The sequence below is a fragment of the Mus pahari genome, chromosome 15, assembly GCF_900095145.1.
Source record: "Mus pahari chromosome 15, PAHARI_EIJ_v1.1, whole genome shotgun sequence".
Taxonomy (NCBI): Eukaryota; Metazoa; Chordata; class Mammalia; order Rodentia; family Muridae; genus Mus; species Mus pahari.
Genome location: NC_034604.1, coordinates 51,517,457 through 51,534,004, shown reverse-complemented (window position 1 = coordinate 51,534,004; position 16,548 = coordinate 51,517,457). Strand labels below are relative to the sequence as shown.

The 16,548-nt window shown below is 41.7% G+C and overlaps 1 protein-coding gene and 1 long non-coding RNA gene across 2 annotated transcripts in view; one reads left to right on the top strand and one right to left on the bottom strand.

Moving 5' to 3' along the window:
• Positions 1-15,084, bottom strand: part of Ccdc192 (coiled-coil domain containing 192) — a 191,811-nt gene extending 176,727 nt beyond the window's left edge. The window contains 3 exon segments of the mRNA XM_021214973.2: positions 10,880-10,931; positions 14,967-15,031; positions 15,034-15,084. Of these exon segments, the coding sequence (XP_021070632.1) occupies positions 10,880-10,931; positions 14,967-15,031; positions 15,034-15,084 (168 nt within the window).
• A 135-nt stretch (positions 15,085-15,219) lies between these two features.
• LOC110332893 overlaps positions 15,220-16,548 on the top strand; it is a 25,860-nt gene continuing 24,531 nt past the window's right edge. Inside the window, exons 1-2 of the long non-coding RNA XR_002381052.1 lie at positions 15,220-15,497; positions 16,013-16,174. This is a non-coding gene — a long non-coding RNA (uncharacterized LOC110332893). The remainder of the gene's footprint in view (positions 15,498-16,012; positions 16,175-16,548) is intronic.

Sequence of the window (16,548 nt, the reverse complement as noted above, 5' to 3'; positions counted from 1 at the left end):
AAAAAAAAAAAAAAAAAAAAAGCTTTGGTCTGAAGGAATACTTGTGGTTCTTGCAGAGCACTGGTGTTCAATTCCCTGAACTCCCACGGTGGTCCAAAACCATCTGCACCTCCACTTTAGGAGATCTGACATCCTCTCCTGAGCTTTGCAGGTGCCAGGCATACATACATACATACATACATACATACACACATACATACATACATACATATATTCAAAAAGGCAAACCATACATATAAAATAAAATAAATAAATCTAAGAGTTTTTTTTTTTTAAGTATCAGTCTGATCTTACAGCCATTAAATTGCATTACTAGAGTTATATAAACAATTACACGGAAAACACATTTAAATGTAGCAAAAACATTGATTTTTTTGTATAACACAGGAATAAGAGTTGAAATTGCTGATGTGCTTTTGATGAACTGCAGCATTGTTTAAGTATATCTTCTGCATTGTTTATTGCTACAATTTAAGAATTTTATTTAAAAACAATTTTGGAAGATTACCAGGCACAACTTTTTGGGAAAATAACTGGTTGAACTATAGCCAGATTCCTAACAAGTAAACGATATGACTTTAAAAATATACCAAGGGGAAACCGAAACACAGACGGCAGAGAAGTCTAGACAGGCAATTCATAGAAATGAGCTTAAAGCCATCCTTCAGTTCCTCTCCACTACCACAGTGTGTTGCATCTCCACGAAAGGATTAAAGCGGTGATGTCACTCTCCTAGTCTGTTTCGACTTTCACTGCACCATGAAAAGTCCCGAATGGTTTCATCAGCTTTGCACAGAAGAATTGACCCAGAGGAAACTGTTTCAACTTTTTAGACAACCCAGAGGATGAATGTAGAAGGTAGAGGTCACCTGACACCAGTCAGCACTTCCCAACTGATGTCACCAACCACAGACAACTCTTCAGTTCATGAAACTGTCGTAAACAGAAAACACACACCAGGTTCTATTAACTTAGTTCATTATATAAGGATATAATTTATCTCACTAATATTTTATATTATGTGTTGAAATGAAAAGAGTTTTGCTTTATTAAGTTAAATTAAGATGGATCATGTATTAAAATTAAACTTTTAGAGCTTTAGGTTGGTTATTAGGAAATTTAAAATAGAAGAGTTTAAATTTCATGAGCAGCTTATTGTTTGTTTCGACTGGGTGGTGGTGTGCTTAGAAACTAACACTGAAAGTGGAATCAATCACATAAGTGAAATAGACATTGAGTGTGTCGATCTTAGCTTTCTACAGTTTTCGGTGGATATCCTTAACTCATGAATCAATAAGCGAGCAACATGGCTCTAAAAACAAAACAAAACAAGCAAAGAAGGGCACTCTCACACATACAAATGACATCCCATGCTGTTTGGGGACAAGAACGTAGACTTTTCTGTTTTGCCACGAGAGTGGGTAATAGAATTCTCCCATCTTTGACAATATGTGTAAGCCAAAAATTTCACTCGACACAAAGCTGTTCTGAGTTTAAATTTTATTTTATAAAAGTATCTGATTTTCCCCTCAAAGACATAAATTTGTCTGAGAATGACTGAAGAACAACTGGAAGAAAAAGAAGAAAGGCTGATACGGTGCACGGAGAGAACGGTGATGGCTTCGCAGTGGCTTCGTGGTTCTCGGGTAAGAGCCTGAGAGATCTGAAAGTCACCCGCATGCACTGCACAATTTACTTTCTTCCATTGCTTTGAATCACAAACCAGTTCTGCTACTTGGACCCTTGACATCTCAGAAGGACATGTTGCACTTTAACAAAGAAAATCACTGTGAGTGACTTTCTCCAGATTTTTGACATGAACACGGGAGAAAACTCAGAACACATGCTGAAGCCTACTCTCCACTTAAGAGAAGACCCTGTGGGACTCTTAGCAGAAAGCTGCTGTCATCTCTGCAGCCATCGAGGGCTATTTACTTACAGGTGGAACTTTTCCACCCTGACAAGAAACTTGTTTTCCTGGCATGATGTTTTTGCAAGAAGCCCACCACAGCTGAACACACACTGATAACATCTTGTTTTCTACCTATACATCCTGGACCTGTGGTTAACTGTTGTGAGGAGCGGGTTTGGCCGTGGCCCCAAGATGGCGCCCAGGACCACTGACTTCCTCATATCCCTAAAGATAGCCACGTCCATTAAACTGTACTGCACAGATGCACCACAACGAAATGTGACGAATGTAGTCCTGTACCAATGAACTGTGCCTACATGGAATAGGGTGATGGGGAATGGACTAGAGGGTATAAAAGGGGATGGCCGAGAGAGGTTGGGGGATCTTTTTAGTGCACATAGTTATATTCCTGAATAAACTACTTTGAGAAGGACATCGGTTTCATCACTTCTTTTCCGCTGGTCGGAGACGGTAGCGACAAAGTGTCTCCAGCTGCACTCCCCAGGAGTGCATAAATACCCATAGTTGCCTTTCTTTTTCTTTTTTATTTTTTTTAGAGATTTATTTATTTATTATATGTAAGTACACTGTAGCTGTCTTCAGACACTCCAGAAGAGGGAGTCAGATCTTGTTACGGATGGTTATGAGCCACCATGTGGTTGCTGGGATTTGAACTCCGGACCTTTGGAAGAGCAGTCGGGTGCTCTTACCCACTGAGCCATCTCACCAGCCCCCCATAGTTGCCTTTCAATAAACATGACTCGAGACTCGAGACTTGAGCAGATAGCCTGTGTTGTCTCCATTCTTTGTGTCTCTTGCCCCTACATCCCCACTCTCTCTTTGCAGATCCCGTTGACTGACCCATGGACCGGCTCAGAAGGCTGTTTCAGATATACAGCAATTAAGGCAAGTTAACCCAGCAGAGCAATAAATAACAAACAGTGCTTAATCCCATCAAACCCCATCAGATCACCTTTAATTTAAAAACAGCTTAATTTCCATTCGTGTGAAGTTATGAATCAACCAATAAAGTTTTGTTTTTTTCCTAACTGACGAGCACACTGGATCTAGGGATTCAATAACATCACAGGTGAATATAATTCAGGTATTTATCAAGCATATTTAGCTTATAAGGCCAAGAACAAAATCTCAGGGGATAAAATTTAACTAATTGAATTTCCCATAGTATGCAGAAACTTGAGAATGTGAGTATGGACATTAGAAAGTGGATGTCAGTACCGTGAGGGTGGGAGCCTTGCAAAGAAAGCACATGCTTGGTATCATCTCTCTGGGGATCCCCTGGAGCTGGAGGCACAGGGAGTCAGGTGATGTGGCTGCTGGGAACCCAACCAAGTCCTCTGCAAGAACAGCAGTTGCACTTAACTCTGAAGCCATCTCCCCAATCCCATATATACAAATGCAATAGTTCAGGACACTATAGTGCAATAAATGCCACAAATGATTTTTCTATTGCTTATTTTGAATATTTCCCACTGCTCCTTACATGGATTGATTTGGTGGAAGTGGTATTATTTTTCTTTAATGAGATATGGAATTTTCAGACAGGAACTTATCTTGTCATCGTTGTGTGCTCCCTCCTGCACAGCTTTGAGAAGAAAGTCAGCTCTGTGAAGCCAGCCACTAAGCAGCCTCGAAGGGCCCTTTCATTTCTTTAGCTCTCCATGAGTACAGATAACGCAGTGCATGAATCAGAATCAGCAAACATACTTTAAAGTAACCAATTTTCTCTGAGAGCTGACCTAACATAAGCATCCCAGCTATCATCGAGAGGTTCCGGAGCTGTTATCACCAGCAGCTAGTTTCAATTTAACTAAATTATTAAGATAAATTATACTTATGCCAATGCGCTGGGCTCTGCTGCAGAGGCTGAGGGCAACCCCATGCAAGCCTTCCCTTGAACTCTGTTATCCTTAAACTGTCTGCCTTGGGGCTCCCCAACTCTCACAACCTCTCATTCAGAGAGTGCAGTTACCAAAAGATCACTCATGCCTTGGTCGGGGGCAATGGTGGATAACTTCTCATGTTTTGGGGGGAGAGCCCCTCTTGAGAAACCCTTTACCAATTTTCAATTTTCTTCAGCAATTAAAGTGCGTTCCTCAAGTCAGATCAAGTGATTCTATGGTTCCCCAAAGATACCTCTCCCTGGCTCAGCCCCATTCAGAAGAGAAGCCAGCTACACATTGTCTTAGGGTTTCCATTACTGTGAAGAGACATCATGATCAAGGCAACTCTTATAAAGGACAACGTTTAGTTGGGGCTGGCTTACAGGTTCAGAGGTTCAGTCCTTTATCATTAAGGCAGTTCAGGGGAAGTATGGCAGCATCCAGGCAGGCATGGTGCAGGAAGAGCTGAGAGTTCTACATCTTCAGTCAAATAAAGCCAGGGGTAGACTGACTCTTGTGCACTGGGTGGAGCTTCAAAGCCCATCCCCACTGTGACACAATCCTTCCAACAAGGCCATACCTCCTAACAGAGCCACTCCGTACAGGACAAGCATATTCAAACTACCACATACATGGAATTGGATCTTATCTAAAATGTTAACATAGAGGAACCCTCTGTTCTCTAAGAAGCAGACATTTAAACTCTCCTACTTCTCGCCATACATCTGTCTCAATACTGCCACTCTCACAGAAAATAACACATCAGCTTCACAACCCTAGTGTTCTTTCCTGACTAGTACCCTTTTTGCCATTTGAAGGGACCAAATGATGAAAAAAAGTCATAGGAACCTAATGGAACAATTTTGCAGACAATCAACTGCTTCCATTTATAAAGGTCCCTTGCTCCACTGAACCCTCCTGGGGGAATTCTGGAAAACATCCTATGTGTAAACAATCTGTTCCAGAGACACATGCTTTCTAAATCTCTTTGCCTGTTGACATTTTGAAGAAATGAAAGAATGCATTTGCGTGAAGACAGGACCTTTTCTTATACGTCTACTCTAACATAGAAATTAAAAATAAAATAGGTCAGCATTCACAAAGGCCTAGGAAAGACCACTTCCTCTCCAGTTCTTTGTCGAACTTCATTTTAAACTAAGACTTTTTCACAGCCTTGACTCCCAAGTTAAACAGAAGGTATTATTAAAATGGGATTCTAATGAGAAAGTCAATGCTTTCCTTTTTTCTTTCTTTTTTGTCTCTCTACAGTATTTCTTTTAAGTCCAACTCTGTCTCTAAAATCTTTCTTTGTATTGAGTTAAAATACCTATTCATTCAAACATTGTAGAACTGTCTCCCAGGCTACGAAATTTAAATCCAGCCGTGGACCATACACTCGCCTCACTTTATTGGATTTAAATTTCATAGCCTGAATTCTATACTGAATATATTTCTACAGCAATTTTTGATTTAGTAGAGCATAGAAAATGAGGATAATTTTTTCTAGAAGGAGAGATTTATTTTTTGTGTGTGTTATTTGTGATTTTAAAGGAATTCTTGGAAAGTTCTCATTGTATCTATTTATCGTACAGTTGTATATGATGTAATGACACTATTGTACATAGATTTAGCACACATGTAGAGGATTCTCACCATGCTTAACCCTCTGCTAGCTTGTTTTTCTGTTGCTGTGATAAAACATTGGCCAGGACCACCCTGGGGAGGAGAAGGTTCATTTGGCTTGCTCGTCTCTCTGTGAAGGGAGCCAGAGATGAGCAATTCAAGCAAGGACCTAGAGCCTAGGTCCTAGAAGCAGGAACTCAGGCACAGACCTCGGAGGAACACGGTTCACACTTTTCTCAGCTCCCTTTCTTAAGATAACACATGGAGGCCACCACCTGATCAGAAGGACTCTGCTGAGAGTGAGCTGGGTCCTCCCACAAGCCCTCCCATCAATCATTAATCAAGAAAATGCCCCACAGCCACGCCCACTGGCCAATCTGATGGAGTCAACTCCTCAGTTGCGGATCCTCTTTTTCAGGTAACTCTAATTTGAGCCCTAAAAAAAACAAAAACAACCAAACAAACAACAACAAAAACTCAGACCTAACAAGTACACCCCCTCCTTTCTCACTCCCTGCATATTTGCATTTTTTGTGGAAAAAAATGTTTTAGATGGAATATAAGAATATCACTCCAGCTTATTTGATGAAATATCTTACTTGCTTTTACAAAGAAAAGCATTTACAAAGCTATTCACTAAAACACAGTTTTCAGTCAAATGAACTCAAAACGGATCTTAGACCTAATTATAAAGCCCCAAACTATGAAACTCTTAGACAAAATCTTGGGAACAAATATCTGTGTCCTAGGGCAAAGCTTTCTTAGATGCAATGCCAAAAGCATGAGCCGTGAAAGTAGCCCTTATTAAATTAGACTTCACCAAACTGAAAACTTCTGCTCTCCTCAAAATATCGTTAGTTGAACAAAGGGAACAAACCAAGACAGAAGAAAGCGCTGTCAGAATGACCAGACACAAAAAAATTTACTTTAACCCCAAATAATAAGAAACAAGCAATACAACACACTAGTGAACAAAACATGTAAGTATCAGAAAAAAGGTGACAGATAATTGTGTAAAATGCTTGGTATTTTTTGTCATGTAAGGAAATGCAGATTAAAAGCCACAATGAGGTATAATTATAATATCAGGAAAAATAAAATTAAAAGGGCTATCTTTATCAGGCTTGGAAATAATATATAGTGAGTGAAATTTCTCGTGCCTCTGGAAAAGGTGCATAGATGCCAAGGACCGCTTTGTAAAACAATTTAGCAATTAAACAGATAAGTCAGAGCTACATCATACAACTCAACCATTCCACCCCAAGGTATTTACATAGACGGCAAAAAAAAAAAAAAATCATTCCCGTACAACTGGAATGCTTACCATATGATTCAACCAGCCCAGTTCTAGGCGTTTACCCAAATGAAATGAAACCATATGTGCATACACAGACCCAACCAGGAACACCCCCAGGCTCATTTGGAAGACCCCAAACCTGGAAATAACCTGAACATCAGTCAACAGAGAAGATAATCACAGATGTGCACCCCATACAAAGGAATCTGACTCTGCAGTGAGAACAAACTGCTGACATACCGAAATGTAAGTGGACTTTTTTTTTTTTTTGGTCTGAGTCAAAAAGGCTGATGCAAAAGGTACCAACTTCCTGGCTCCCTGAATTTGAAGCCCAGGGAAAGGCTGGAGGGCCATGTTTGCGGGGCGGGGTATTCCACTGGCCACAAGGTTTTAGGAGTGATGGATAGCTCTATTATACTCATGGAGAGGATGGCTTCCCACAGCTAATTGTGTATCAGACAGAGCTTGTACACTTGACTCAGGACTCGGGAAGAGAAGCTGGAAGGCCGGCAGGCAGGAGTCAGGCAGAGCACACGTTCTGAGTAATCACTTTTTCCTTATCAAAGTGGTGACCTTTGAAATCTAACCTAATTTCTAGGACCCCAGCAAATCTTTCTATTTAAATATACATAGAAACACAGGTCTGGGTTACTCTTATTTGAAGAATGAAGGGGCCTTGAAATCCCTTGAAATTCTCCTTTAAAGTGCAGTGGCCTGTTAACACCTCGATTCATTAATGATTTGAACTTCTGCTCATCAAAGGGAGGGATCTTATTTAAAAATAAAAAAAGCCCCATCTTATAACGTGAAAATGTGGAGAAAGTGGAAATCTGGCCCTCACTCCTGCTGCTACAGGAAGAGCAGAGCCAATGATGTCACGTGACTTATAGCATCTCTTTCTCTCTTCTCTTCATAAAATGTGGCTGCATTTAGCTAACTTCTGGCCATCTTGTAACCCAACCTGGCCATGTTGTAAGCCCAGCCATGGAAATTAAATCCCCCAAGAGAACTTTTGTATCTTTGGCATGAAACTAAGGGTTCTTTAAAGAAGCTGTCACACCGGGAAGTGTGACCTCACAGCTGGGAAGTGAATAGCTTTGGGATAAATTTAGGGTGCCTAAGCCATAGCCATATTCTTGCCTTTGCATGTGTCTTCCCTTGCAATTGGGATTCTCAAGTCTGACTCAGGGAGAGCAATACTGATCATTTTCTGGCCAATCCTCTGTACAACAGAATGTTTATCTCTTGAACAGCTTTAAATGAGATGATACACACTGGTGTTTTCTTCCAGAGGATGGTAAAACAAAGCAAAGACAATAGTTCAAGTAATTTCTTGATTCTCCAGCTGGCTCCCAGGAATAGTATGAGAAAAGTGGGGGGGGCTCTGGGGCCTCTTGAAGTGTATCTAGCTCTCAGCAGATTGTCCTATAATGTCCCTACCAAATGTGAGGACCTTTAACTTTATCACTCAGAGCTGGAAGCTCCTCCACCCTCCCTCAATCACAGCTTCTTCATGGTTAAGGTCAAGGAAAAGAAAGTTGTCAACATAGTGGTCATGCTCTTTGGACCCCACCCTATTGCTGCTGTAAGAATTTGAAGGGACACATCCTGCTTCATCCCTGTACCTCAGCCTATAAGTTTTACTTCAAATGAGACTGACAGAGAGTCCTTTAGATGTCTGAAATTTGGTTACAGATTCATCAAGACTAATAAAGTCAATCCCTTTAATAATTCACAGCTTTCCACGTGTGACAGACAGGTAGACTGTGTGCCAATATGCCCACATGGCCAAGAGGTCCTCACACAACTGAAACCGATTCCATCCTTCATATCCCCCATTTTCTCTGCCCAAAATAAAACTAATGATTTAAGAGAGACATCTGAATGCCGCCAGGGATTTGGTGCCTCATGACACACAGAGCTCTGAGGTTTTCTGCCTTAGAATTTCCATGACTTAACAGGACTGTGTGGAAGAGGGGGCAGCATGAGTATACGCCATGGCCTCTGAGGTCTCTGAACCTGACTTCCTCCAGTTAACTGAAATTCTCTAGGGATGTAAAAAACAGGAAGAGAAACGGAGCTCCTCCAAGCCCTAAACCATGTCAACTGTAAACTGGAAAGGCCTGGATTATTAATTTTGGGAAGCTAATTGGGAGCCCCAGGCAGAATCCTAATATGGTCAGTGTCCTTGTCAGTGGACGCCACCAAGAAGATACCGATGGATAAACACACTTAGAAGAAAGGGACATCGGGAACACGAAGTGTCCCATTTCTCAGACTTAGAGGTTGCCATCAAATAGAAAGGTGATAGAAGAATCATTTTAGGGCATGTATTCATAAATAGCTTCATTAAATAAAATAAAAATTCATTATTAGTTTTTTCTACCTAACTCCCTCTCCCCCAAAAAGCAATATAGATAGGCTAAATTTCTTTTTAACCTCAACCATTTAATACGTTGAATTGGGTTTCTACTTAACATTTTTTTTTCCTAGCAAAAATCTTCCATCTGAAAATGGTTCATGGATTTAAGAGCTATGTCGGTTTGTCTAGGACTAGAACTATGCTAAAGAATAGAGGTGTGTTAAATTATATTATCAAAATATACATTTATTTTTATTTTATATATGAGTGCTTAGTCTATATCTGTGCACCATGTATATTCCTGGTGCCCATGGAGACCAGAAAAGGGCATTAAATCCTCTGGAACTGGAGTTACTGATGATTATACGCTAACATGTGGGTGCTGCAAATTGAAATCCAAGAGTAGCAAATGCACTTTACCTCTGAGCCATCTCTCCAGCCAGAGAGGTTAGCATTTTATGAACTAAGTTACTTGTGCAAAGGTGGTATCCTGGGTATACATCTTTCAAGCAAATTGTCTGTTGGAATCCATGATGCCAGGGAGAGACCAGAAACTGGGTAAATGCTGAGAAAACAAATGGTCAGAACAGCCTCCTGATGCCCATGGGAGCCCACTGAGAACAGCCTCCTGATGCCCATGGGAGCCCACTGAGAACAGCCTCCTGATGCCCATGGGAGNAGCCTCCTGATGCCCATGGGAGCCCACTGAGAACAGCCTCCTGATGCCCATGGGAGCCCACTGAGAACAGCCTCCTGATGCCCATGGGAGCCCACCGAGAACAGCCTCCTGATGCCCATGGGAGCCCACTAAGAACAGCCTCCTGGTGCACACTGAGAGCTGTCAGTGCAGTGAGGATGTCAGCATCCTCTTGTGTTTCTATGCCCCGCCCAAGGTGTTTTCGGATCCTGACCATATCAACTGAAGTTGATGACTCAAGCCACATCATCATCAGTTGTGTGGGTGAAAAGCAAGGCTCACAGAGCTTAGATGAATCACCTGCAACCATAGAGCTTAAAGAAGAAACCGTGGACCAGGCTCTGTGTTGTGAATTTTAGTTTTATAATCATTTCCACTATACCACCCTCTGTAACTCAGATCTCAGATAATTTAAGAAACACCTTTGGGTTGAAAAAGTCTCAAAAGCGAACCAAGGGAGGCTGAGGGAAACTTAAGGAAAATGTTTACACTTAGGGGGAAAAAATAGAGTCACTATACCCTCCAACTCCGAGCCTCACCTGGCTCAATGACCACCTAGATTTCTTCACAGGCCATAGAGAGAGACGATGAGCTTGGGGAAGGAGGGCTCACAGTGGTCCCAGTACATAACAGAACTATGACAGACCTCAGAGGCCAGAATCAGTTATTTCAATTACCTTGAAAGAGACCCAAACTGGATGTGTCTGCAATAGACTGTGTTTTAAACCCCAGCTTAGCCAAGCCAAATAATGTGCTCTGCTGGATTTATATCATGTCTCAACTCCAGAATTTCTGTATATATAAACAAGCTATCCTAGGGCCACAAAGAACAATGTGACATCCATGACGGGTTAAAATGGGAAAGGTTACACCGTATCACTCTTATCTGACATCTCTTCCCCCTCCCCTTTCCTTCACTATCCTACTTGGGAAAGAACGATCCACCATTTGTTTAAAATTATTTGATAATAGGATATGAAAGCTAAACCTTGTCAAGAAAACCTCAATATTAAGTTAAATTGCATTGTTTGGGGATGTTTTGTTTTTCCCACAGAAAACAAATTAGATAAAGTTTATTTCTTACCGATGTTCTGTTTTGTGGCTGAATAGATGACTGATAACTTCCAAGCATCGACCTGGAGGACATGGGGAAAAGAAAGAAGAGTTTAGGACTACAGGATTTTAGTTTAGGCAACCACACACACGGTACATGCAGACACATAGACACAGACTCACATTCATACACACAGAGAGGGAGAGATCTCACAATAGGTCTTTACACTGAAATGTGTGTGTGTGTGTGTGTGTGTGTGTGTGTGTGAGAGAGAGAGAGAGAGAGAGAGAGAGAGAGAGAGAGAGAGAGAGAGAGAGAGAGAGAGNGAGAGAGAGAGAGAGAGAGAGAGAGAGAGAGAGAGAGAGAGAGAGAGAGAGAGAGAGAGAGAGAATTTCCCATAAATGTTCTGAACACTTCACAAGGAAGTAAAGGTAACGGAACATAAACTTTGGGTGGAAGATGAAACAGCCTTTAAAGGCTGCCTTGAGAATAAGCAGACTGAACAGTGGTACAATGTGTTCTGAAATCCTTCGAAATCTCCTCTTTCAACTCAAAAAAGAAAAGGGAAGGAGGCACATCCCCTCTGTAAAAAAGCAGGCAGGGCGGTCACCCCTCCCTCCCACTCCTCTGTTCGCTCCTCTCATTTCCTCTCTTTCCCCAGCCCAATCCCAGGCTTACAGATATGTCATTTGTTTCAGCTTGAGCCTCCTTGGCTCTTGTACTTTCTGCTTGATTCCTCTAACTCACTTTGGGACAAAAACCCTACTTTATCCATGGCCCCAATTCCATTCCTCTTCATCTTTTGCTAAATCCATTCCTTTTGTCAGGCGTTCCCTAGGACCACTCCGTAGGAATGTGAGGTGTTGCCAGGGCTTCCCTCATCGCTCTCTGCACTGCTCCGGTGACAATTCACCCTAACAGCTTTTGGCAGGATCCATCACTTCTTCATTCTGGAAATATACTGTTCTTTTCTTCCTGTCTCTGTTCAAATGCCGTCTCCTCCACGGACTCACCACGTGCATCTGACTTATAATCAAAGCTCACATCTCACTGCTCCTGAATTTTCTCTGCTGTTGTCAATATTTTCTGGTGTTCTGCAGAGTTCACTTATTTATTATACGTGTATCTCCTAACGACTGACCAGGTCCATTCCTTGAATGTATAGGACACCTCTCCCTCGACTTTGTTACTCTATCTGCGGCAACTTCTACGAGTGTTCAAGTATTGGAAATCGACTTTAGGGCCTTGCACATGCTAAGCAATGAATAAGCCCACTGAGTGGCCTTCCAGTTCCAATATTTAGCACCCTGAAGACTGGAAGGCTGGTTACATTGAAAGAACCAATGACTAGATGAGTGTTTTAGTGAACTTCATAGTTAGCACATTCAATCGCAGAGTTGCCAACTGATAAACCTCCCTTTAAAGCCCTCAGCCTACTCAACTTCCCTCCTAAGAAATAGATTTTTTTTCCATTTTCACATTGATGTGAATGTTTACTGTTTACTTTTCTAACTTCTCAAAGATATTAGAACCACTTAAAAAAGGACTCACAAAGCAATCAGTGATTTGTGGGCGAAATTAATCCGATTTTCACATAATGGAAGACAACGTGAGTTCTAAGAAATGTAATTGCTCTCCTTGAATCATATGCACAACTAGTAAAATATGGTGTTCTGGTGCTTCCTTTTATAGACAGTTCCTCTTTCTCACAGAATGAAAAGTAGCCCCCTGGTTATAATTGTTGGGAAAAATCAACGTGTAGCATTGAGTGACTTTAATGACCTAACTTTTCATCTTCAGTCGGAGTGCCTCACAGAGCTGATGTGTTCGTGAACTATATTATGTAATGATTTCAGAGTAGGCGCCTCAGTCATTTCTTCTTAATAAAATCCTTGAGTTCTCTTATCTTGCTGAAGGTTTGTCACTTCTTTATACCCCACTCAATGCTACTTCTTCCAGAAACATCTTGGACCCTCTGTGTTTCACAAGTAGTTAGGCGCCTCTCTTATAGCCCTCATTATGTTTAAGTGTATATATAAAATTGTTTATCTGTGTTTTTTAATTTCTCAGTGACACCATTATAGGGAACAAGTGCTATACCTTATTTATATAATAACATGTTGAATTTCTGTGATCATAACATACCCAACTGGCTTACTTAGATAAACCATGCATGGACAACAAAACCCGCCCAATTTTAATAAAGCACAGAACAAAACTACTGACTTCAAAACAAGAGATTCTTGGCCACCTGACAATAACATTTAAAGGTCACGAGTCATGGCCCCAGAGTAACCATAGCAACTCAGCATACACATTGGAGACTCGTATAATAATCAAACAAAGCTCTAGAATGTCTATTTATTAGCCTTGAAATAAAACAAGGGGAAATTAATAAATATATTTCTGAGCCCGTTTTTGTCACAGTGTTTTCTTGGTTTAGGATTCATGGAAAAACTGAAAGGCTTCATTAAACATCTGTGGCATGCGGAGTATGGTGATATCCCACGATCACACAAGGCCGGAAGAGGTTTATCTTCTCTCAATGCCTTACTGGAGCATACACATTTCTTTCTACTTAATACCATTAGGCTTTCTCCCTACGCCTTTCACTTTATGGCTGTGTGAATGTATGATTTCAGCACAACTGATTTGGCAGCAGCACTGCTGGTGAGCACCCTGTTCTTACAGGAGAGAGGGCTCCTGGGGAGGTGCTTGCTTTGGTCCTTGGGTTTGTAGCATCCCAGAGTCTAACTAACCCTCCTTTGTTTTAGAGAAATTAGAATCAAGTTCCCATATGGCTTGTGCACGTGAAGAGGGTTTGTCTTAAGGGCATGGGGAGAGGGGAAAGGAAAATAACAAGCTTAATTAGGAGACCAGTTCATACCTGCTCAGAAGAGAAAATGCTACTCTGAACTCATCATGGTCCCAGAGTAACCATAGGTACCCCTTGCCTTTACCAAAGAAGCCCTGGTTGGTACCTGCATCCTGTAGTTGGCTCTGGGTCGCAGACAGAACAAGAACCCACAGTCCACTTGACAATGAGAACTCTGTCCTGCCTTGCCCCGGGCATCATTGTTGCTCCACACTGGGCTATTCATGTCACAGTTGATAATCACAGAACATTTCGCCTCCATTTGGAACACTATGTTCACCTTTTTAATTGCCTGCATGCCCAACTATCAATCCACTAGGTGATTTTGTAAGGCAAATGAAGAGAAAAATGGATGTTTGCTGAGTTTCATTGTTTCAAAATAGAAAATCAAATGAGGTTGTGCATCTTCTGAGGTTCACAGATTACAAACAGAAACAAGAGTTTTACATAAAAAATGTAAGAGATAAATGAGTTTTCTGTCCTAGTCATGGACCTCTGATCCAATGTCAAAAGCAAAGCTCACATATTCGCTAAAATGTAGACACAGTTTAGAGCCAGCCGAGGTAGAAACCAGGGCTATATGCAACCATCACATAGGAAACCTGCCCTCCAGGTGACATCTTCTTCTACAAAATGGGCACAACTATCTCACTCAAGATCAGAAAGGAAGTCTAAATGGAAGATATTTCCATATTTGAAGGGGAAAAATATGATTTGAGCCCACATGCAAATTCCAGTAACGGACTGCAGATCGATTATAGAGGTCATCTCTATGCCCATTCCCGAGGTCAGGGCAGGTTGACATTGTTTACTTGGAGAACAGGTTTAGGAGGCATGTCCCAGTATTATATGTCCTGTACATCATGGGAGGACAATGGGGACAATGTCACTGTTTTTCTGTGGCTCTGAAAAGATCAGGCTGGCTGGTTCAGCATCCCTATTCCCACACTGTCAAAGCACTTGGGATGGGCGAGTATATAATTCTGAGAAATGTACATGAAGAACATTTTTACTCATTTGACAAACACTTGTTGAGATCTATCATATGTCAGGCCTTGCCCTGTGATCTGAGAAGACACAATCATCCATAGAAAAAGGTCACTTACCAGGAAAGAAAAAAAAGTCTCTTTGATGTTTTCTCCAAGACTTTAAAGAAAGGTTATCTCTGAAGAATGAAGTGAAGGTTGCTTTATCCAGAAATTTCCATGGATTAATTTTGGACAGAAGGAGCCAGGGACTCACCTGCATCTCGCTGAGGTCTCAATATCTGGGATGACAACTTTCTTACCGTGACATCCTCCCATCTCAAGGCAGGCCCATTGAGATCCTCTGTCCATGGACAGACACCAACTAACCTCATTCCTTAGAGTTTTGGAATCCCCTGCACTGCTCGGCTGTCCATTGTTGCTAGGCAACTGCAATGACAGTTAACTGCCCAAAGCTAAAAAGAATCCTTTACAGAGCCACAGGCTTCCCTCAAAACATCTCACAAGTCAGATGCAGGCATGAGGACAGATGGAGAAACGTCACAGAGCCGTCATTTCTGGAAATCGACTCAGAGTGTGGGAGGAGCACTGGATGAATGCTTAGAGCAGACATTTAACACCCAGGTCTAATGCCAAGGAGGCAGGTGTCCCCCTGCTGTCTGACAGAGGAGCACACTCAGAGACAGACTGGTTTATGCTATGCTAACCTGCTGTCCCTGTGTCACCACAGAGGGGATCTCAGCTGACAGAGCTATGCATTCAAGCTCCCTAACACAGGCTTGAGCAGGTAATACATCTGATGATGCAGACATCATCCTGTCACAACATATATGTAGTCCTTCCATGTTCCTTCTCAGAAGAGACCTGTCACTTTCTCCCAGACAGTTGTACCTTTCCCTGGAGCTGCAGGCAGCCCCCCACTTCCGACTCCATAGGATGAGACACAAGGGCCCCGGGGTGTACAGTTAAGAAATAGCCCTGAGTTCTTGATTCATGTGTTCTAAACTCAAACTACTCACACAGCTCATACCAAAATAAACTAGGATGAAAACAATTTCTTCAACACTATGAATAAAATATGAGTTGAGCACTTGGTGGGCCAGGTAGAGAAGCCAACACTAGCTGTGTATGTGTGTCTGTGTGTGTGTGTGTGTGTGTGTGTGTGTGTGTGTGTGTTCACGACTACAGTTGGCATTATAACTTGTTCACAGCCTTTGGGAGATCAGAAGTACATCATCTTACTCCACACTTGGGCTTTCTTATTTTCAAAGGCACCACTTGAACTATTTTGGTGTCTTCCAGGTCTAACATCCTATTGCTTCTGCATCCCATTTCATTAAAACCCACATAGTGGGCTATACTTCCATGCACTATAGAGACACGGGCTGATGCACACATTTAGAAAATGGTTCATAACATTTTATAAAAGGAAGGTCAACTCAGAAATGGTTAGCAAGAGGCATTGTGGGCGCTATTTATAATTTTATTAATCTTATTTAATTTATTTTATTAGACATGTTCTTCATTTACATTTCAAATGCGATCTGGAATGTCCCCTATACCACCCCCCACCCTGCTACCCTGCCCACCCACTGCCTCTTCTTGGCCCTGGCATTTCCCTGTATGGGGCATATAAAGTTTGCAAGACCACGGGGCCATCTTCTGCTATATATGCAGCTAGAGACACGAGCTCTGGGGGTACTGGTTAGTTCATATTTTTGTTTCACCTATAGGGTTGCAGACACCTTCAGTTCCTTGGGTAATTTCTCTAGCTCCTCCATTGGGGTCTCTGTGTTCTATCCTATAGATGACTGTGGGCATCCACTTCTATATTTGCC